The 25,289-nt window shown below is 35.9% G+C and overlaps 1 protein-coding gene across 1 annotated transcript; it reads left to right on the forward strand.

The window, feature by feature from the left end:
• The first annotated feature begins 9,208 nt into the window (after positions 1–9,208).
• On the forward strand, positions 9,209–25,178 carry LOC120626011 (blood vessel epicardial substance-like). Its single transcript, XM_039893291.1, has 7 exons — positions 9,209–9,538; positions 11,952–12,154; positions 12,767–12,961; positions 14,656–14,764; positions 17,204–17,315; positions 23,516–23,638; positions 24,952–25,178. Exons 1-7 carry the CDS (start codon positions 9,209–9,211, stop codon positions 25,176–25,178), a joined length of 1,299 nt encoding a protein of 432 aa, XP_039749225.1.
• Positions 25,179–25,289: the final 111 nt, after the last annotated feature.

A 25,289-nucleotide genomic window follows, 5' to 3' on the forward strand; every position in this document is an offset into this window, starting at 1 on the left:
CCGATCCTCATGAAACTTTGTACACATATTCTTGGAAGTGTTAAAAGTAATATAGAATACTTTTTATCCCGACATTAGGCTTGGTTTTGGATACATTTGGATAAAAGTGTTTGACGATTTTACACCCTAACTCCGACAAATTATAACCGATTTAAATAATTATACCCCTCATTTAAGGCTTAGCGATACTGAATACTTAAATTTAAAAAAAAAAAAACAAAATCAAACGCAGATGAAGTCGCGGGCAACAGCTAGTAGGATTAGACATCATTCAAAATATAGGTTTTTTATAGTAAAAAGCAGATAGTTACATAGTAAATTAATAGTAAGAAGCAGAAGTAACATAGCAAATCAATGGCAGCAATATTTATCGAATCACCAATATATTCACACACTTTAACATACATTTAAGCGGTTATAGCCCAGTGGGTAGGACTTCGACTTCACTTTCGGGGGGCTGAGGGCCAATCCCACCTCTAACTTTTCTAAGTTATATGTGTTTTAGCAATTAATATATAACTTGCTTTAACGATGAAGGAAAACATTGTGATTAAACTTCTCCATACTGTTCTCAAAGGTGTATGGAGTCTACCAACTCCGCACTGTGCCAGTGTGGTGGACTAAGTCCTTAACCCCTTCTCATTGTGGGAGGAGACCTGTACCCAGGGCCGGGAATGGGTTGAAATGATGATGATGTTTATATAGATTTATCGCCTAACTAACAATTTTAAATAAAAACCGAATATGTTTTTTTTTTCGAAACTTAAAATAATCGAAAATGTAATGATACCTGAACGGTTAACTTCAATTTTATATTCATTAATGAATAATAAAATGAATTTTGATCGTTATTCGGGAAGCGTCGTATTGGCATATAAGTTATATGTACCTACATAAATGTCAAAAAGACTGTGGTGGGTATGTTTATATGACCCGAATTCTTGGATCAACACCGTTCGAAAGACATCCAAACACAACAAAGTAATGAATACAGGTGAACCTATTTGAAAATTTATTAAATTGAGTGATGACGAACTATGCAAACATATATATACATATACACATTCTGGTAAAAATATATAAAAACATCATCATCATGATCACCTCATTACAAGCCCTATACGAGGCACGGGATTACAGAATGAGATTGCCTTGGCTAGCCAAATGCGGATTGGTAAACTTCATACACCTATGAGAACAATAAGGAGTCATCGAGTCAGGAGAATATCGTTTTCCTTCACCGTTGAAGCAAGTGATATCAATGTAAATTGTTAAATTTAAAACGCACATAATTCCGAAAAGAAAGAGGTAAGAAAAGGAGACCGAAGCTCTAACCACTAGGATAATTCTGCTTTCTATATTATATCTATACATCTTCATTAAAATGTTTACCAGAATATACTATACATACATATGATATATTGTAGGTATAAACATGTTGTAATCGATATATTCGTAAAACGATTCTAATGTTTCCATTGCTGATGTCCGAATTAAACTAACAAAGCACGTTTGAATGTATCTAATAAGGGATGTAATGAAAAGGAATAGGAATTTATTTAGCTCTTATCAAATAGGATAGTCACTCTTTATTCAATTGTATGATACAGGCATCAACTCGACCCTTACTGTTAGTTTAATTATTGACAGAACGTGTCACGTCTCTAACGTCTATCGCCCTACATCAGGTAATAGGGTTGTACCAAGCGTTCACTAAACATCGTTTGCGATAAAATGCCGTGCTTAAATTTATTACAAGATTCTGTAAATACAATCTGATTACAGGAAGAACAGAATCTATAGATGAGCAAATAAGTTTTCCAATTCAAGCATTCAATCTCTGGGCAGTGTAAATGTCTCAGTTAGACGAGTAGCTTCTTGATTTTTTATTCTTCGATTTTCGGTTTTATTGGTCTCTATTGAGGTGTAAAACTACTTAATTTTAGCTCCACATCCTTAAATATTCTAGGTCAACAGTGGGTCGAGTATTTTTATTACAAATATATAATGTTTAATAAATCTGATTTATATGAAAAATTACTAAAACATAACTTATGCCAAATTATAAAATAATTTAGTAAACATTAAAAGAAATAGTATCATACGATGATGTCACGCTGTTCAATAATTCTGAAGATTTTTCTAAAAACTCTTAGTAATTGTACGCATAAATATATGTTGTTAAATTTCGTTTTGTGATAACGTTAACTAATTTCAGTTGTAAAAATTCAATTTTATGACGCAGGCAACAAACGACACTGTAAGTGTCATTATCGACATAACGTGTCACGACTCTACTCTCTATCGCCCTACATCAGCGGTAGTAATTGTAAGGTTTATACTAATCGTACACTAGACGTTCGTTTCCGATAAACTACCGGAGTTTTTTATTGAACGTTTCTGTATATATAACCTGTTTATATGAATTACACAAACTATCAAATGACAACAAAGGGTAACGACACATGCTAATTATTAGTACGAAAGTATGCTACTATTGAGAAATTGCCACTACTGTAATACATGGTATGTGTGTACAGTACGATTTTTTGCAGGAAATGGAGGACGTAAGTCTTGAATTTGGCCTCAAGACGAAAGCCGCAGTAAGACGAAAGTTATGATCGTCGACCGCATGAACAACAACTTGCCAGAAGTTTCCAAAATAGCAAACTGTGAAATCGTCCATACGTCTATTTAGGAGTCTCCTGTTGTTTGGAGACCAACAATGGAGACTCCTAAAAAAGATTGCATAGACGAAATTAAGTGACGCATGGCGATAAATGGTGAAAAAAAAATAATAAACTCATGGTCCGCTATGGATGTTGCAGAAAATATGGAGGAAACGTAATATAACCAAAGCCACGAAAATCCGGCTAGTTAGAGCGCTTGTGTTCCCCATATTTCTCTATGCTTCGGAAACGTGAACCCTGCGGGAGAGTGAGAAGAAGAAGATAGACGTTCTTGAGATGTGGTGCTGGAGAAGAATGTTAAGAATACCTTGGAATGCATTCCGGACCAACAAGTCCATCCTTGAAGAACTAGGCATAACGTTGCGTGATGCCGAGTTCCTCCATCTCAGTATCCGCCATAGTACAGGCTCGTATTCTCACTTTCTTTAGTCACGTAATAATAAGAGACAACGACTCCATTGAACGTCTGGCTGTCCAAGGATGAATAGAGGGCACCAGATCCCGCGGAAGATCACCCATGAGAGGGGCTGACCAAATAAAGGCTGCAGTGTCTGTCCCCTTACATGAGTGTGCTAGAAAGGCAGCTGCCAGAGAGGAGGGGCGACGAATAGTCAAGCGTGCCACAACACTTAAGTGACAACCACGACCGCTCTGACAAGAGCTGAACAGTGTACGAAACGCTGCTAATTATGTTGTATACAAATCTCTAAATTAAACATAATTGGCAGGTATTAAAAGTAAAAGTAGTAGTAGTACTAAAAGTAGTGCTCTAATTAATTTTCTCAACGAAAACGAAAGCACTTAAACCAAAATTGTCAATTTAGTTTACTTTGACATTTTAGGTTTTTTTTTACTAGATAGGCTTGCGCTTCACGACTATCATGGCTGATGGAAAGTAGAGATGCAGTCTTAGTTGGGGCGCGTTTGCCTTAAAAATGCCCATACACTCTTACCTTGAAAGCATTTAGGTTGTACGTCGCAGGAAACACCGATGCCGGAAGAGCGTTCCAAATCTTAGCGGTACCTGTCAGAAAAGTGGATGAAAAACGTCTTGAACGTGCTGACTGAATGTGAACCACATAAAAATGCCAACGTTCACGGCATCTCGCTGTTCTGTGGTAAAATGGTGCCGGAGGAACAAGATTATGGAGTTCCTGAGCACACTCGCCAAAGTATATCCTGTAAATAAAAGATTAACATGCATTATTCGGTGCAGTTAGCTGTGTAGTTTCGACTGAGTAAGCGAGTCGTCGCTGGTGATTCTTCTAGAGAGACGATATACAAAGTAATCCAGTGTACGTCTGACAGAATCGGCACCATTGCTTGTTTATTTAAGTATGCAAAACTCGAGTATTAAATGATTTTTGAGCACGCAACCTAGTGAACTGGTTGGATTTTACGATTCTGAACAATTTTTATCTAATAAGCATGCTTAATTTAACAAAATGCTTGAACGCAAAATCGTAGTTTGTATTCCCTATTTGGAAAGGTGCTTCAAACATACTGCTAATTGCATTAAACTTTACCCGTTTAGTCCGTTTTTATATTTAGTGTAGTAATTATTGTTGTGAATGTAGTTTAGAAAACCTAAATATGTAAAAATATAGCTTAAGTAGGCGCGTAGGTAATATATTGCAGAATGTTACTAATACTATGCGGTATCTATAGAAGAAGTATAGAGAAGACCAAATAATAAATTCGTAGGGTATTTTCAACTTAGTAAAGATACAATTTTTACTATACAAAAAAATAAAATACGCGAACGAACTGGCAGTAAATTAACGTCAAGACTCACGTTCGTGGTGTCAATAAGAATCTTCTGAGCGACTCTATATATTCATTTGAAACCTCAGCCGAACGAACGGTACGAACATAACAATTTTTAAATCTGCAAATTTGAGTGAGAATATTATGAAAAACTGGCTATACTAAATAACCTATAAAAATTATTAAACGTTTATTTATTTTGTTAAGTTATTCAACCGCCTCAAAAACAATAATTCTTAATATTGAGGAGTAAAACAGCTGCTTTGTCAGCTATCGTGTTCCAATAAGTGTTTAACTAGAATAACCCAGTGCAGTGCCAAATCGTCATTTTCACGACTTGGCCTTTCTGCGGTGGAAATAGAATCCCTGCCGAGTTACTTCATCCGATAAACATATGTACAAGGGTGCAGAAAGTTTAGCCAAGTTGGCTATCTATCTATATAATAAGCGTTAACGCTTCAGAAAACAAACAATATGTCCATATGTCGAGTGCCCAAGGAACTTAAACCACGTGATATAACGATAACGTTATATAATCCCGAGGTATTTCCTACTACCGAGGTAACTTCTATACTTATATTTTAAATGCAAAAGTGCGTTTGTTTGTTTCTTTGTCCTTACTTTATTTTGGCATAGATTTAGATGGAGGAGAAAAAACCGTAATGAAGGCGGACGAGAAACGCGAGCAACAGCTAGATCCTAAAGATTAGCGTTAGACCACTTCCTATAATTATAAAAATAGTTTTTACCTATCAACTTTTCCACAATGATTACTTGAGAATAACCGTGGCAACGACAAAGGACTAAAAGAAAATTCGAGTTCGCCTCAAAAATTATTTTTGCATTGTGCTTTCATGAATGATTCATTCTTCCTTTTATCGTTTGTTACAGACCACCAGTAGTTAGTATTATTAAAGCCTTTTGGTCCGACTGTAAAACCGTTTCGGCTACTTAAAATAGTGTTCAAACTTTTAATTTAAACCCCATTGTACTCGTAAATGTCGCTTGAACTGTTGCACTGAAATTGTGGAAAGTACTCAAGGAATATCAGGAAAATTATCTATTTGAAACAGATGTTGCGATAAAGTCGTTTTATGGAAATTACGTATTCCGCGTCTTCGTCCCAATATGATTCGTTTTTTTTTTAATATCGCTGGAAACATTTGTCTATATCTCTAGCCTGTTGTAAAATACGTTATCACCCTGCGGGGCTTATACTAAGGTGACTTCGATTAACAAACCTTTTCTGAAATTATTAAAAATTTTATTCATTTTTGACAAACTTTTTAAAACTGGCTCAGTGTTCCCTTTTGTGGATTTGCCCAGAGCTAGTTATCACCCAGCCGGATAAGCTACATTCGTTATGTGATTTAGCATTTCGGTATAATTCCAATTATTGGAACAGGGTTATGCCGTTATTTTTGTTGTTCATTAGCTTTGACTTTTCGACGCATTGAGTTTATGTGAAGTAGCATTCTGATTACTTTTTTAGTAACACAAGTGGTATCTTTAACTGCACATATAAATTTCTCTAATTTCAAAAACAATGGACCTTCTGAATTTGTTTAACTCCTATTGTATTTTAGTAAAACTCTTCTTAACTCACCCTAAAAATCTTAGTGCTATAATTGTCTCTTAGGTAAGAGTTAATTAAACTTAATGATTTGAAAATTTTAAGCACGTCTTCCTTAGTAGTTTTTATACGTTTTATATTTATTAATGATTATAGTAAAGAGCTATTTAATGTTTTTTTTTTCTTATTTAATTTTTGCTTGTTAGTTGAACCCTGATCATTTTCTGGTAAAATAATGACATTATTCTCATGCGTACTGTTTGCTTCCCGGCAAAAGCTAATAAATAAATAAATACTAATATTTCCTCCAAGTGAAAAATAAACACTAGTTAAAATGTCATTTTCAATTTATTATGAACTCGATAGCATTCAGAGTACATCACTATAAATAAAATATATTCGAATAAATTTACAAGTTAAATGTTGCATACTGAAACCGAACTCGGTCATTTAATAATCTTAAGGCTGGATTTTTACAATTAAAACTGTGTAAAAGCCTGAATACGAATGTTTAAATGGATTCAACATTATCAATGATCAGTCCGGGAAAGACAGAGAGACAAAATATTAATTATGTTATCGCTCAATTACACAGACAGACTGACACATATAATATTTTTTTTATATGAAAAGGTTCAAAGGTTTAAATTGTATTAAATACCCGTTATTTTATTGTTAGTGGGAACGAAAAACTTAAATTCTTGTACACTCATGAATATTGTATTAATCTTTACGTAGTTAAAGACTTGTAGGTATGCCAACAAAACGCGATTTACTTCCTCAATGTCAACTTGAAACGGAAATTAGAAAAAGTGATACTGTCGCTGTCTGGAGTAAGTAAGTTAGAAACTTAAGATGAGTAAGACATGACTGCAGCCAACGAATCCAGTAATAATATTGGATAAAAACTTTTATTTACTTTTTATCAATGGTTATCAGGAGTCCATAAATGTTTAAAGTTTTGCGGCATCCAACTGTAGAGTGAAACCCAAAATGAGATTTATTTTTCTTAAAACCTTATTTTCAACCGTTTTGCAAAAAATATATAAGTATGTTTTGTAGTTAATTAATAACATTTGTTTGACGATATTTGGTTGATTTGCGTGTTTGTGTATTCATTGTCGATAGGAAATACTAGCTAAGTCCCGTCAGAAAATAGGCCCGCAGGCTGCCTCAATGCGGGTGGTTTGTACCCGATTATATTTTTACCGGCGACACAAACTAAAAGCCAGGCAGTTAAGCTACACACCTTTCTAAACTTAAATATGTCATTGATGTCATAGAAAGCTTAATAGGCATCTATGCATATACAAGTTAGCATTTTCATTTCTTTCGTTTCGATGACCTTTTCAGTGGTTTTAAAGCTAAACGTCATCGCATCTGGTGTCACGAATTTCCTGTGTACTTAAAAACGAAAATGCATATGAAAATTGTGTGGTATTCGTGACTTTTATCGTCTCACATGAGTGGTTACTGGTTATTATACAGTCCACTTAAATATGCGTTCGCTTGGATAGCGACAGATTATATTAAAGGCTTTAGTTGAAACCAATTTAACATTTGAGTAACTTTAGATATTTCGGAAATGCTAAACGCTTTAAAATAACTATTATTCAGTTATTTTTAAGCGTTTAGCAAAACTACCGTTTTGGTTCATTTTTAGCGCGTCATAAAAGTAACTTACCACGTTTTGAAGTAAGAACCATATCTCATAGTCCAGTCAGAGTCAGTAGTACAATTTTTGGCGTCCTCCATGTAACACAAAACATGGTACGGTGTAGTTTTTGGATAAATCTGACCACCCAGCCCACAGGTTGGTCACTAAGAGATCTAAAATCACTTTTGCAATAACTTTAAAGTACTTAACAGCTCTAGAAGTTATTTTATAGAATTTAATAGCACAGATTTTCCACCAGTTAGGTAGCCGCTTAGATAGCATAGCGCAATTAAATTGTTTTAAAAAGTACTTAGGAGGGCTCGCAATGATACTTAGTGAACTGTGTTATTTCATACAAGTTTAGATATATTTATTTATAACTTTACTGCACTATACTATACTTGAGTATCATCTTTCTATTGCAAGTCCCTGGTAAAATTTGTTGGTTAGCCTAAAGACTGGGTAAATAGCGATATATTTATTACCCAATCTGTGGACTGTGGCTTATTGTCTGTAGTTTGTAAACATAATAGAAGTAAAAAAATTAAACTAATTCACCGCGGGTAACACTTAATTCAGGATAAGGATAAAATAATGCAACTGAACTTTGTATGAAAGAACCTGTTTCCAGAGAAGAGTGCTATACCTAAGTGTAACAATAAATAGCGATAAGTTAAAGTGTTCTTTATTCATATACGCCCATTACAGACACTCATGAAGCATTCATACATATATCTTTACATAATTGTGAAATTATGGTGATAATTACCTTCGTTAACTTAGGCCTAAAATTACGAGGGTTCTAAAGGCATCCTGGTCTAAGAATAGCCCATTACAAACTAAGCTGGCTTATTTTTGAGCCTTTCTTTAAAAGCTTTCTTATCGTTAAAGTAATCTTTAAAATCCTACTATAATAGTAGGGTTTTTCTATAAGCTTACGTTGTAAATAAACCTTGAACTTATTGAGAGACACCTCAAAGATTTCATAATATACAATTTCCCTCGAATGAATTACCAATGTAAAGTAAATTTTTGCGCGTCTCATCTGATTGAGGCCGCAAATTAAGACCAGCTTGGACCTACCTTAGCGACTGGTTTCCCTTGAACTGGAGGACCCTGAATTCGCACAGTGAAGCGGACCCTGTGGGTAGGACTCCGACTTCACTTTCGGGGGGCTGAGTTCGAATCCCAGCACGCAACTCTTACTTTTCCAAGTTATGTGCGTTAGCAAGCAATTAAAATATCACTAGCTTCAACGGTAAAGGACAACTTCGTGCAGAAGCCTGCATGCCTGAGAGTTCTCCATAATATGCTCGAAGTTGTGTGTCCACCAATCCACACTGAGCCAGGCGGACGTGGCGTACTACGGCCTTAACCCGTTCTTATTTTGGGAGGAGACTTTGCCCTCAGTGGACCCGTAATGGGTTGATATGATGATGATGATAAATTGCCAATGTTTGTTGCAGCTAGGGTGGAGTCGCAGGTGGCACGTGAAGGGGGCGCTAGGGGCCGGGAGTGGTAATGGAGTTGGTAATACTGAAAGCGCGAGCCCAACTGAATCGTCTGGTGTCGGAGCGGCGCGCGAGCGCGGGCAAGGAGCGCGAGGCGCGCGCGGGCGGCGGCGGTGGCGCGCGGGCGGCGGGGCGCGAGCGCGGCATGGCGCCCGCCCGCCCCGCGCCGGCGACCGCCGCGCCCTGGCTCAACGCCACCCTAGCGTACAACCTGTCCCTCTCCCGCATCAACTCCACCCTGGACACGGACTACGAGCTGCTCAACGGCAACTCCAGCGACGACCACGACAACCATTGGTTCTGCGCCAAGTGGACTAGCGCCCAGCAAGATCTCTTTCAGGTACCGATATCTCTATTACCACTAGCTGTTACCCGCCATTTCGTCCGCGTTTATTTTGAGTTTTTAAAAATCCCGCAGGAATTTTCCATTGTTAAGATGTATCTAATGCAAATACTGAGCGGATAAGCGGTCAAATGAAAGAATAATTAAAAAAAAATCTTGAGAGGAGCTTTTACTGGTTAAATGTTATCATAAGTCCATCTCCAGAATGCTAGCTACATGTGAACCTTTCATCAAGGACAGACACACATGCAACCAGGCATTTATGAGTTGGATTAAGACGTATAAGCAACTACCGTCCATTTAACTATACCTACAAGGAAACCGTTGCTTTACGAAATTAAATCTAACACAAATGCCTCCTTAGCCTCCTTCTCGGGGAAGAAACGTGTTATAACGGTAAAAGAAAACATCGTGAGAAAACCTGTATTCCTTCGAATTCTCCATAATGTCCTTAGCAGTGATTGAAGTCTAGCATTCATATTTGTCCAGCGTTGTGCTATGGCCTCAACCGTTCCCTTCTTGTGAGAGGAAACTCGTGCCCTGTATTGAGATGTTACTGGTATGATGATGATGATTCTTAGGTATTGTCCGCTGTTTAGGGTTTATAAAACCCCCACAGGAACTTTCTTACCTTAGTGTAAATAGGGTTTAGTTAGTTTGTTATTAAAGCTAATTTACGACGTTTACATTGTTTACATGAAGTGAGATAACAAAATGACCTAACATTTAAAATAACCTCTGTAAACATTAATTCCAACGCGACATTTAAGAATGTTTTAATAAAACATAACCTAAACTAATTACTACACATGACATACCCGCGTGGAATAATGCCAAGCACCCTGGTCGCATTTCCGTGCTGAACAATCAGACTAAGCCTCTGTGTAAAAAATGAGCCAGCCCTCTGTCACCAGGCGAGGCAATTAACCGCGCTTTAATATCTCGAACAAGTTTTTGGCACTAAGACTCCAAAAATTAACATTCATGACGTCAAAATGCAAAAATATGCCAGCTCTCAGTAGAGTTGTATAATATTATAGGTAGGTATACAGAAAATCGTCATTTTAATGAGTAAGTTACTTAGATATGCAATCTAGTCCTATACAAAATGTAGCAGAAAGTGTTCGCTTTTTAACATTTACGGAGGGTGTTGTAAATCATCATCATATCAACCCATCACCAGCCGACTACAGAGCATGGGTCTCCTACAGTGAGAAGGGTTAGGGCTTAGTCCACCACGCTGGCCAAGTAGGATTGGTGTTGAAACTATGAAATAAAAATAATAATATATATGTAAGTACATCCCTACTTAAAATAACATATTCCGTAACTTTGATTGCTTTTTTTGATATTAAGCATGGGCGCATTGACTTTTTCATTAGCAAACTAACGAAAATAGGCTCCCAAATTTTTCTCGAAACTTATTCTTCACGAATACGACTGACAGCACATTAAATATCAATGTGTTTCGGTTCACTAAAATAAACCGCGAAAACCGTTCATTTGCCGGACAAAAAAATAATGTGTTCACTAACTTAAAAATGCAAAGGTTTTGGGAACTGTTGAGCCTGATAAGAAATAACAGACACTATCGAATAAAATATGACAATGGATAATAAGGTAAAACTGTTAGGTATTGGATTATTCTGTAAGGAAATTTCAATAACTTTGGAGAGAAAGGATGGATTATGCAAAGGGGGCTAAGACACCATTAAGTATCAATAATACTCAATGTACTTAAAATAATTTTTTATCATTTCAAATAACATATAGTTCGGTTTGCATATAAAAGTAACCTAAAAAAAATGACGTGTGTGAATTTTTATTTTTAACATTATCGAGAACCATAATTTTTTTAATGCATTGGATTCTATTTACACTTGGTACAGTTAATTCTTAAAATGCATTGATATCAGGAAGAGGTTTAAATACAAATGTTTTTTTTATTATAAATGCTGTATTACTCCATCATCGGCATACCCCATTTGGGATTAGACTTGTACTATATACTAATACACCGTTTTTAAATAAATAATACCAGAAAGCTCTTGCATTATTTATTTACTTAGCCTGTAGTTGTTTACATTAAAAGTAACAACTTTTGTTGTACGACTTTTAACTCGATAGTTAGTGAAAATTTTATATTCAATATTTTACATAGATAGTCTACGTGCTACTACTATATAATGTAAAATCGGCAACAGAGTGGGAAGGTCATTGTCGAATCACTTTACAGAAATAACGTGATTTATTAGTTTTTCTGTGTGTTATAAATTAATACTGAATTTCGAAAAGTCGTAGAACAAAAGTTGTTCAAAACAACAAGGCTGAGTGTTTCTGGAATTTGTTATTTAACCCTGTATGAATAGGCGCATAATGATAAGATGTATATAATTTTGTTGGTTCTTAGGCTGCAAACCTTTGCTTCGCAATTGCATTTCTGGCACCCAAGAGTTTTAAGCAGAGCATATTGGTGCTGCGAGCGCTGGTTGCTGCAGGTGCAGTGCTCATGGGTATGTGGGCAGGCGCCGAGGTCTGCGCGCCAGACGTCCTAGCTTGGAGTCTCGGACTCGTCCTAGTCAACTCTATCCACACTGTTTTCCTAATAATAAGGTAAAAGAACTTACCATTATCCTCACCAACTTTTTCAAATAGATAAAATGTATGATATCTAACATTAGTTTTATCTTACATATTTTTATAGTATCTCAGAGTCAGTCCTCTAGTTTACATTAGGGGCTATGCCTAAATTACGTCTTACTATGCGGAAGGGGGTCAACGAAGTGTAATATCATGTCATAAGCGTCATGACGTCATAGTATGTAAAATCTTATCTACAACTCTTAAATTATTTGACTTGTTATGTTTGAAGTTTTTTTTAATCGCTGATTTTGAAAAAAAAATTAAGTTTAAATATAAATATATATCTTTGAAGTTCTTTGTTAATTAATGAGATTTAAAAACCTCGATTTGCAAAATATTTGGCTTCACATGAACAAGAAGGTGGATATAATTTGTGTGACGTAATTTATGGATGCCCAATATAGCATTTTGTATAGATACTCTAGACTAGATGATACGTCCCATTTAGATTTTATTATATTGCTTTAGATAATCTTACACATTTAGTCATGCAAATAGGACAATTAAGGGTTGTGTAGATGTCAAGATGTAGTTTCTAAGCAGCTTTAGTTTCGTGATCTGTTTTAAACTACATTTCCTCAGGTTTCTTCCACCGGCGTTGTCATTAGAGCTGACAGATTTGTACCTGAAACTGTTCAAGCCTCTGAAAGTGAATAAGAAGCACTTTCAGGAGTTAACGCGAGAAGCGAGGGTCATCAAACTTGAGCCGGGCGAGGCATACGCGGTTGAAGAAGTGACGCCGGCGGACGAAAGATTATCAATAATATTAAAGGGAAAGTATGTATTAACTTTCGCTTAGTCAATACCTTCTCCATAAGTTACATTTTACAGAAGCAACAGGTTTTAAAATGGGCGCTGGCCCAAAAGTGTATTAAAAATCTTATCTAATACTGTGATTGTCCGATGTTAATACTGGATATTGCAGCGGTGTATGTCGAATTACCTAGCAGATAAAAATGGCCTGATGCTGATCAAATCCACAGGTCAAATAGGTTTAGAAGGCCAAAGCTACAATCACAGCATTCGTGTTTTATTTAATTACTAGCCAAAAAGTCGTAGTACAATTTGAAAATATTGAATTGAAAATAAATTGTTTTTAATAAACGAAATGCATCCTCCAACATCCAAATTATATCGCCCATTCACAGTAAGTACTAAACACATTTTTTTTATTTAATTACATATAAGTATTATTACTAGAATGACGTACAACATAGTGTAAACAATTTTTCACTGCAATCTAATAGAACGAATAGATGATTAGATTAGAAAACAATTTGATTTTAGATACTAGGTTTGCATAGAGGATTTCACTTAATTGGTTTGGCCTACATAATATGCTATCCTTTTAGGTAAGGTTCAATATATTTAATGTACTTAGATCGGACCACAACCATCAATTTTCCAACCTCGCCCCTAGGGGATACAAGAACGAAGTGTAGTAGGTACGTCATTTCGGATTACACGTCGGTATTTGGATATACATGTATGAATATGTTGGTTACATATCTTGTAAATATTAGAGATACTTTAAGTTTTTGACGTTTCAAAAGTGCTAGGCCTACTTGAAATAAATGAATTTTGAATTTGAATTGCGTGGAACCAGTTCTGATTGAAAGTTATGAAAACATATAAGTTACTTGTAAAGAGAGGCTACAATTTATACAAATTGGTTCAATATAGTAGGTAAAGGTAAGAGTCAGATATGAGTATTAAATGTAACATGAAATACCAGTAACATACATGTAAAATAATAATGAAACTATGTGTAAGAACAAAAAACTTAAAATTGTTACCAATTTTGTTGTCAAACTGTGTTCAGTCAATTTCTGTTGTCTAAAACATTTCGAAGGCATAAAGAACAATTATGCAACCTTCGCAAAGATGTAGCGAGTAGCGGCATTTTGCTGCACGTTACTTATAATAGGCAAAGCAAGCAATTTTCTTCACCCACGCAAGTCGGCTCGCGGTCAGAATCCATTTTGCTATAAGTTCGTTCGACGCTGTCTGGAATTTTGATGCCGTCGCTTGAGCTTGTGTGCCAACCATTTGTTTTACGGGTTCAATCCAATATTGTGTGTACATGCCAAAGAAATGTTACATCACTTGCAGTTATGAATATGCAATTTATTAGCTGACTATTTCGCGTGACATAAAGCTATATATATATGAATGTATTAATTTAAAAGCTAACAAATTCGATAGGTATCTTACAACCCTACTTTCTACATATAAAATTTCTGTGATTTTCTTTGTGCTTTAATGAGTCATAAAGTATAACATACGGTTCAATAAACCTAGAAAACAAAACGTGCCTTGCATTCGCAATGTCGGGACTTGGAATTTCTTGGAATACCCGAAGTTTAAGACGTAATAGTTCTGGGATGGTAGAGTCATAAAGTGTGATATACTCGTATACGTTAAAGTATTTCGCATGCATCCTCTAATAGAAATATTTTCTCTTCCGATAGGATGCGAGTGAGTTGTGATGAAACGCTCCTTCATTATATACAACCTTATCAGTTCGTTGATTCACCAGAGTGGGAAGCGAATCGTGAACAGTCGGACGACGTCTTCCAGGTAACATATATATATTTATTTTTTCTAAGCCCTTTTTTTACTTGCCTTTCAATTTTTTTCATCTTTATTTAGGGCTTCTCTTAAGAGCTGAGGTCTAAACTGTACTGCAAAAAATGCTTGTATCTTTAACCAACTAGGTACCAACCAACCAACTATGTTTTTTCATCACATAAATCGCGTTAGCATAAAAGCACTTTACTATAAAACCACTAACAAAAGCACTTAACTAATTACAAAAACACCACCAGTAGGCTTTAGGTGAACAAAAATAGCAAAATGGAAAATGATGAAAAAACCTTTGCAGTGCAAGTGATTTTTTTTCAGTTCTTAGTAACTGTCTTAACCGACACAGCAAACATGCTGAATAATTTTGGGATCACACCGTACCTATAATTGTACTGTAAGCCAAAGTTTTTTTCAATTTTAGTGTATACCCAGATGAAAGTTATTTATTTATTTCTTTCTTTCTTAATGTGTCCGACTCGCCTATGGCCACGGCAAGATGACAAAGACGAACCAAATACCAGACTGCACCTTTTCAATCGTCTTTTTTTATACACTAGCAAATACAGTTCACCTATATATATATATATATATATATTTACAGCCTCAGACGCTTCCGTCATCTGCCCTAATTAAAAAGGTTGACCCCGATTTTAGGAATAAGTTGAGAAAGAACAAACCTACTAAAATATTTATTTTAATAATATAATAATAATATGATGATACTCGTACATACAAGCATCGCCATGTCACGCGATTTTCTAATAAAATTATCCTTTTTCACTCCTTGTCATACTTTATCACCATTACGTGAACCCCAAAGAGCATATTATCTGACAGCGTAATGCTAAAAGGATATTAAAGTACCAGGAGTATTATACATTATGTTAAATTCATATTTATTATCAAGCGACGACCTCTCTGTACCACTGTAGTAGGTAAAAATACACAGACTTCATCTGCCCTTTTTAAACAGCATATTCCAACATATGGCATAGATAAAATGTAAAGAGAAATTACTGAAATACGATCAAGGCTTCGCTATGTCACGCAATATCCTAATAATATTAACCTTTTTCTTTTCTTGTCCTACTTTATCACCATAACGTGAAGCCCAAAGTGCATATTATCCTACAATGTAATGCAAGGGATATTAAAGTATCATAAGTATTAGAATACAATCATATTTAGTTTCAAGCGACGGGCTCCCTATGGACATGTGGTGTGCACTAATGTTCGGACCGGGTCAATGTAATTTCTAAATAGCTTTCCCCTTTCAAATCACGGTTTAACATCCAACACCATTCATGTCCCTTTTTTTCAATTTATTTTCTTATACATTTTAATCGGTACATCGGTTGACGTGATGATACTGATGACTGTGATAATTACATTTGTTGTCTTAAAACCAGAGTTACAAGGGTTTCGGGTCGAATCACTAAACAGACAATTTGAGCAGAAACCGTCTCCTATGTTAGATCTTGTATAAAAAATGTTACCCAGCCGATGCGACCCCAGTGTATTTCCTTTAATATAAAAGTCAATAAAAAAGCAATATGCGTTACACCCGGGTAATGACAAACCTCATTGAGATTCCGCACACGATTAACTGAAATAATTCCGGAGCAGGGCATGAATAATGCATGATGTTGGTGACGGGTGATTTATCAAAGGAAATAATTGGGATCACATCGAATTAGCTAAAGATTTTCTGTTGCGCACTAAAGAAATCTACCTATTCAAAATTATATATCTTTAGATTTATTGATTATTTAACACGTAACTAATTTAAACTGCATCCTGCTCAATTCCCAATGTACTGATATGTTGGGCGTAGTCCTTTGTGGATGGTATAAAATAAATTAGTTGTACTAGCTAACTAGTCAGCTACAGTACAATCGATCATTTGCTAGCTAATAATGATATGTAAAAAAAATCATATCCATATGTGTACCCATAAAATATTCTGAAGTACGCAATTATGCTCCTTCTTAACGGGTTGACAGATTAAAAGGATTATTCTTATCTGTTCCCCTGCCCCCGACGAGGGAACAGATCAAAATATTTTTTCCGGTCTATTCTCCCGCTGTACCGTTCCGCTGACTAATGTATAGAGGGACAGATAGGAATAAGAAGTGATTTTATTTAACTTCGGGTCTCTTAGATAGTTCTTAGCTACAGTTAAAGCTGGTAGGTGTTACAATATTGTTACAGGAGGGCGGGAAGGGAATATAACCTTTAATCAATAGAAGAATAGAAAAGTATGACAATACAAACACAAAATTTGACAAATTGTGGCAAGAATCATAGACAAGTTGGGTTATATGACTTATTAGATTAGGCGCTACTTACCTAGGCATTGCCTTGTTCGTCATTAGTGAAAACAGGCATAAGGCCACTGCGCTCGTATATATAAAAGTAAGTGATTGGTTTCAGGTGACTGTGGTCGCGGAGGAGGTAAGCACGTGTGTCTGCTGGCCGCGCAGGCGTTTAGAGCGCGTACTGCGTCACCGCCCTGCACTCAAGGTCGTGCTCGACTGCCTCATAGGTCAGTCCCCTCATCTTGGCCTCAGCCTCAGATCTATAAAGCTCACTTAAGCCTTAGCTCTAAACTTCATTTTGTAGTTTAGTAGCAGTAAAGATTTTTGTGAAAGTGCTCGCTCGGGGATTGGGAAGTAAATATGCTTATTTCTGCTGTCAAGCAGTTTTGCTGTGCTCCGGTCTGAAGAGCGTGGTAGCCGTTGTAATTACAGGCTTCATGAGGCTTGACAACTACGCTACCAATCGATGGACAAAACGCGGCACGTTGTAGGACGTGTTTTTTGGGCCATTTACTTGGTCCGTCAATTATTACTATGAAAAAAAAATAGTTAAGGCCGTAATTTCATGAATATCCGATATAAGTTTTAAATCTTCAGTAGTAGTTGTGCCAGCATGTCGGAGGTACAACTACCATAAATATTTCTGTCGCAAAGCAGCATTGTTACAATGCTGTGTTCCAATCAGAAGGGCGTGGTTATCGGTGTAATTACAGGTGTCATGAGGCTTAACAACTACACTGTAGGTCGAGTTACCTAAACCCTTCCTTATTGTATGTTTTTTTTATAAAAATAAGTATCAGTATTCCTCATTTGATGACTGTTTTTTAATGAGCACCCAGAAATACTCACTTTCCCGGGATTTATACGTTCTTTCTAGGTGCCAAAAAAAAAAATATTATTAACATACTCGTATAGTTACATTCTGTTGCGTCTTAAAGTTCCCTAATATCGGTTATTTACAGCATTGGGTGATTGTAAAACTTTCTTCGAGTCCAGATTTCATGAAATAGACGTCTAAAAAAACCTAGAATACCTTTTAAGAGTGTAATAAATACTAAAGCTCAACTCTCGTCGGTCAGTCCCCTCTCCTTAGTCTGAGACCTATAAAGCGCGCTTAGTCTCAGCTCAGACTTTACTTTAGATTATAAAGCTATCTAGTAGTACTGAGGGCAAGTATAGCGCGCTTAAGTTTAACATTGAACATTAAAACAGGTTGGGCAACCAGATAATCAGCACGGTCTACTAACATTTTTATTTTGAACTAGCTAATTCACGCGGTTCCACCTGCACTAACTAAGATCATAACAAATAATCGCAAAACTAATTCGGTATTGTTATACTTTGAAAGCGCTCTGAATTTCAACGTAATTCCACGTCCCACAAGGCCCTTAAAATTAAACATTAAATATAAGTCTATTGTTATATCATATTTTATGATATAAATCGATCGCGACTCAGACCAGTCGAATCTTTAATTATTTTTATCATAAGGGAAATACAAATAACTCGTGTGAGCATGGGGTGTGTTCCCAATTTAAACATAATTCTTTTCATATCGATTGTGAGGAAAAATAATGACATGAGAAAAAAAATCAAAATATTTCTAAAGAAAATTTCAGTTTTTTTCATTGCGTTACTTCATACCATATTTGTTATTTTTTGAACTGTCCCCTGTCTTGTCCTGATTCTGGTTTCAGGACAGGCAAATATTGTTATACAACAGTCATATAACAATATTTGTTATTAGGTACTTAACTTCTTCTTCTTCTTTTCCTTCTTTGGCTTTTAGGTGTGCCAAATCAGCACTTAATATAAAAAAAAATATATATAATTACATCACTATACTTTTTATTGTTGATAGTCAATTCGTTTATGGGTTCTAATAAAAATAGCCCATAGCCTAAATGACTGCGGACTATGGCATTGTATAGAAGTTTTTGAGTAAATGGGGGGAACCCCACCACACCCCTGATAAAGCCCGGAAGATATTGATATTCTTTTCGCATTTTCGGAGAATGTATTCTATGTCAGCAATCCTATTTAATCTACTGTCCAAAACATACAAAGAAATATTAATAATTTAAAATTTGTAAGCAAATGGAATCTGTTGATCTTCATAGACAATAATGGGCTGCGGTATTTGCCATTTTGTTGTGAACATGTTTGCCTTTCACTTAGCTATTGACAACGAAAGCCCATGATCTGATAGCCATTGGCCTAGATCATACAAAGCAGAGTTTAAAGAAACAGAAGTTTCATCCATGAAGTTGGAACTAGAATAAATTGCAATATTGCCAGCTTACTGTAAAATGCTACAGAATCTGTTGACGGAAAATTCAAGGTCATAAGTGTAAATGTTATAAAGAAGGGGGACTAAGGACAGAGCCTTGAGGAAGGCATTTCCAGGTACTTATCTTAATCTAATGGGTAGTGTTTTTTTATTATTTATTAAATATTGATTAAAATATACGAAGCTATACTCAAGAGAAAATATTTTATAGTTTCACTGCGTTGTATTGTATTCGAAATGGGAATATGATGTTGTTTTTTTGTCTGCAATTTCCCAATAATTATGAACTAAGAAGAACTGTAAAATATTTTTTAGTCATTTAACCAGGCTAAATTTTAATGTAAATTATTTTGATTTAATATTAAAACTTTAAATGCGTTTATTATAATATTTAATAAAGCATAAACTAAACCGTTTATTTTGTCTATGTGCCTACAACATTGTGTACGTAGATTGTCTTTTCAAAAAATACATACGGCTTAATAAGCTGTTTGGCAATGATCTTTGCGTGTCCTAAAAAGTCAAAATGAAAAAACAACAACAACAAGATATTGTAAACGATTTTGACTCCCTTGAATGGCGGTTTTGACTCGTCATTTTAAATATTTTACCACGTGCGGTAATGAGGTGTTTTCCACCCGCAGTTTAGATAAAGAACCCCAGTTTTCCGAACATTAGATAATTAGATATGAAAAAGAGTGTTACTAAAAAGTCATAAGGCTAGATTGTGATTTTAATAAAATATCACGTAGAAGAATTGGGGTACTTTATGGAAAGCAAAAACCTTTGTAATTCCATTCGAGGTTTTATACCACAATCTATAATTTATTTTAGTTTAGTACATCAATAAGTTGGACTGATAGATACGTATCGCTGGGAGTAATGGAATAATAAGTACTGGTTGAAGGAATGGACACTAAATATTGAATAAGTCTATACAGGGTGGGGTGATGTGAGTGTCTGTAAAGTACCGTATTTTATGATGTTCTACCCAATTACGTCGCCCCCATTCGGGAGATTAAATAAATGGGATGTCACTTATCGATTGTAGTATTTTAACTGGGTCTTTATTAATTTACAGTTTATTTTTTTTTTATTACTGGAGTAGCTATAATTTATTAGATTCCTCTTCACTAGAGCAGACATGAAATAATTTAGACATTTTAAATTCTCAACTTGACCAGAGCTGGGTTTTAAGTCTGGGACATGCCGCTAATAACACAAATGCAGTCACCGCTGATTGAGAGTTGTACAGGACCTCTCGACGTCGGCGGCACGGCACGTCTTTGCTACTATAGTGGTAACGAGCCATGGCCAAATACTCCCACCAGACCAGACGAAAATTCCGAAATTATAAAATTGATCAAAACCTCCCACTTATAAGACCACAGCGCTAACCACTAGGCCAGGGAGGTCGTTAAAAGAAACATACCTGTAGGTATAATCTTAACGTTCCTGCTAATGAATTTCAGTCGCTCTCTATTTTCGATATTGATTTCTCCAAAAATAAATTTTTTTAGTGAACTTACTATGAACTTATGGGCATTAGTCATTTACCTTTCAACGGTACCCTCAATATATTTTATCGTCTCTTTTTGGAAAAGGCCCAAGTCTAAAGTTTTGCTATTGCGTAACTACTTTAGCTTCAAAAGATCTCGCACAACCCATTAAACAGACAATCGCTCTCAGATAAATGTTCAGAGTCTTAGCTATGGTGAAATTTATTGACATGGTTATATGAACGGTATTAGTTTAATTTTCTATCTATTTATAAACCGTATTGCCTAAGTTTAAAAAATGCAAAATAAATGTTGCGCATAAGAAATTTCCTAAAGAGAGTGTGAACTACACTTTTACTAAAAAATATGAATAGCTACTTACAGCTCTTTTGACCAAATGTCAAGTGAAACTGATAATGAAGACCACGGATGGCGATACACAATAATAAGAATTACGAAGAAGAAATCAATTTGTGCTCTTCAGAATAAAGGAGCTGATGGTGATGTGACGGGAGAACTCCTCAAGTATTAACGCCCCTGCTTCAGGAAAAGCAATAGTTTGTAGAAAGTTATGAGCAGTTGACATTCGATTATTTTAACTTAGCTATGATTGCAAACCTATCCATTAAAAAGCGTGAATAAAAATTTTACAAAAAAAAAACTACAAAAAAAAAGCACGAAATAAATATATTCCACAACATTCTTAAGTCGTTGCCAAGTAAAATGTAGAATAATTAGAAAATCCAAAAGCGCACGCCTCATAATCTCATTCATTTCAATAAAATTGATATTATTTGTAAATAATAATTGAACTACATCCAATTATACCGTGAAAAGTAATAAGCTTCTATTCCTCAAAATACTGAAAATATTAAAAAAAAAACTCGATAAGTGAAGTATTTCGCTCGTTATCGTGATCACAAGATACGGGATCCTCACATACAGACACACGGATTTCCAAGACAGAACTTTTTTAAACAATTTTTTAACTAGTTTAAATAATAAAAAGAGATTTAAAAGAGAGTAAAGATGAGTGTTATAAATAGTGTTTTTTCTCAACATTTGTCTATTTATATTCACTTATAAAAGCAATAAAGAATAAAAAAGTGACATTTTAAGTTGGAGAATCACTCGGCGTGCGTAAACTGACAGTAATACCCACCTCAACGCTTCGCTTATAAGGCGTGCAAAATTACTGGTACTTTCCTTGCTAATATATAAAAATAAATATGAAGTATATGATCTATCTCGTAACTTTCTACATTTTACTTGGCACCGACTTCTTGGTTTTTAGGTTCTTGGTTCTTCTTCTTGGTTTTAGTTGTAATAAAAAGTAGGTTATTTTTGTCAATTTTTTTATTATTGCCTGGCGATACTTTAAATCGATTAAATTAAAGACCCTTTGAATGTAAAGACGAAATAAAGTTATCGAGTATACACCGTATACAATATTACTTCTACAAATAACATTTCGAGTGAGAACATATTACGTAATATATAGTAAGAATAAATTGAAAGCTTTTGTTCCTTAGGCGGCTGAATACGTAGCAATTTCCTGACACAATTAACGTTCACTTTCCTTTGGTGCTTGAATTAAATAAAGATTTATGTAGAAAGTTTCAACTGAATGACTCGGCTAATCGTAATATATTGGTCGACCGTGTCAACAAGTAGGTTTGTATCCTAAAATTAATGTCAGACAAATACCGCCGCAATCAAAATACTACTTCCTAGGGGGGTCAAGCTGACTTAGGGAATTTAACGAAGAACTCGTCTACCCAGCAGCATGGTGATTGTGGTGAAACCCTTAAGTCGTGAGAGACCTCTAGTCCAGCAGTGGTCTATTATAAGCGATTGATCACAACTAAAATAAGAACGATTGGGAACATTAACTAATCATCAGTGGTTCAAGTATTAACATTCAATCCAGACGGAAAATGCAGATTCAGAGTGAACAAACACACAATAATACTTTCTCGATAATACGTAAATAGTAAATACTATTTACTTACCTTATATAAAAATATTGATCTTCAATCCATCCAAAAATTATCTACAGATCCACGTTTATGTCTTATAAAACGCAATCAAAGCAACCATATCTTAATACCCCCATAGCAACATATAGGTAAAATGGCGAGGAACAGCTAGTAAAATAATGAAATATATATATACCTATAACTGTGTGGTTTTCGTGTGTTAAGAAATTGCTAGGCTTAATATTTTTTGTATTATTGTAGGTACACCAAAGGTTAAAATTGAACACCATCGCTCGCGCTTTGGCAAGAATACTAGATGTATATACAGTTTTACGACAGTAAATATCTTTAGCTGACATATTATTGTGGTTTTAATGACCAAATTCGGGCATGTTGTTCAATCTTAAAAACACAGGTTAACTTTATTCCCTCACTCTCATAATCCGATGGGACGATAGATCCGACACATCCGGAAAGAGACCAGGTGCAGAACCGACAGCTGAACGTGTTCTCCGTGGCACGGGTTAGATCACCGCCAATTTCCAAACTCCGGGCTGGCACTAAGAATTTCTTGATAGAAAAACCTAATCCTAAAATTGTCCCGATGCGGGGGCCCTCTAGAATTAATATTTACAATCTACATATATTTTATATTTCAGGTAAAGATATAACGCATAAGCTGTATTCAGTGAGTGAAGGGCTTAGTGCGGGCGTGGCTGGTGAAAGCGAAGGCCAACCGGCCCATCTCACGCGCTCTGCCAGTGTGGACGCTGTGCACGAAGGTGCGCGTGGACGCCTTCGAAGCGTAGCGTGGCGTGCTAAGTCCACTTCTCAGAAAGGTACTAAAATCCCGTATTTTATTCATCTTAACCAAGAACCTTAGGTACTATTATATCATAAATCCGCGAGTGTTTTCATTTGTTTGTTTCCTTCACGCCCTAACTGAGAAACTGAACAACTTAGTTTTTGGCAAAGACGAAGAGTAACAAAGGCTACTTTTTATCCTGAAAAACCAACGGTTCCCATTGGATTTGTAAAAAACGTAATAAACGCGTACAACAGCTTGTAGATTATAATTGTGAGCAAACGCGATAAGAAATCCGAGAGTGTAAATATCAATGCATGCGCGTTACATACGACGTTCTTCATCACATTTGCGAGGAAAAGACAGGAACTATAAATTAATAATCATGCAAAGTGGTATTTTTTTGCTTTTTGCGCGCTTAGGTAAACCGATATACAGCCAGCAGCAGTAGGAAGTTCGCTCCATACAGCTTATACTAAAAATATAATAAAGGGAATATTTTCGTATTTAAAACATGTTTAAAACAACTAGTTATGGATTGGGGATAATTTTTACAAAATAAAACGTTCATTTATAGGTAATGTCACATAATTGAGAAGCTAAATATATTGGTTCATTTGAGGAAACTCCTAGTATTTTTAAAACCATGAAACCTCTTTGTGGATTAAAAAAAAAACTGTATTACCCGGCTTAATTTAAAATGGTACATCTTCATACATATAACTTGCAGTGAGGTCCATTTAAATTTAACAGGATCATCATAAATGCATTCTTTATTACTTTCACAGTTTTCTTTTTTTTTGGACCCATTTCTGAAGTCCACGCAACGAAGTCACTGGCAGAAACTTGCATTAACTAGATGAAAACTATCTTGGACTATAAGCTTTGTGATGAAAATTATAAAACTGAACACTGCACCGTTAGCAGTTCGCATCCTTGAAACCTCGTTCCAGGTCGAAGGACCAATAAAACTGTGGAATGATGTCGTCGCCCTTTGCAAATGAATAATAAAATTGGTCAATTGTTTGTATTTTCTTAGATAGGTGATACTAAAAATTAATATTATGATATTAATTCCGCAAAACGATAAAGCAATTTCGTCAATTTCTCTATAGTTATTTATTGATAGAAGAAAAAAATTTTTCAACTCAAGTTTTTAATTAATGTGGGATACCCCATGAAGGATGAGCCTCTATGGATGAGGAAGCCTGACCTACATCATGAGGGGCTGAGGACGATGATATGATAAATAATATTAAAAGCTTAAAGGTTTATCCGTTTTGCTTACAGGTAGTTCGTATTGGCAGCCCATGGTGGCTCGCCAGTTCCTCAGGCAGTCACCGTTCGGGCGAAGCGTGATACCGCCCGCGCCACCGCGGCTGCTGACGCAAACGTCGTCCGCGAGCTTACAGCCGCCGGTGCGGCGCCGAAGTCCACCGCGACGCACCGCTTCTTTCCGCCGCAGCCGCGAGGTGAAGTTCGCGGAGGTGCCCACTGCAGCGGAGCCGGCAGTGTGACGCGGGCCGCGGCTCCAGCCCGAGCTGGTGCCGCTGGTCGCGCCCACCTGCGTCTCCCCCACCGCACCGCACTCCCCTTGACCGGACGACGAGCGAACGATGACGCACCGC

This window comes from Pararge aegeria, chromosome 8 (genome assembly GCF_905163445.1).
Source record: "Pararge aegeria chromosome 8, ilParAegt1.1, whole genome shotgun sequence".
Taxonomy (NCBI): domain Eukaryota; kingdom Metazoa; phylum Arthropoda; class Insecta; order Lepidoptera; family Nymphalidae; genus Pararge; species Pararge aegeria.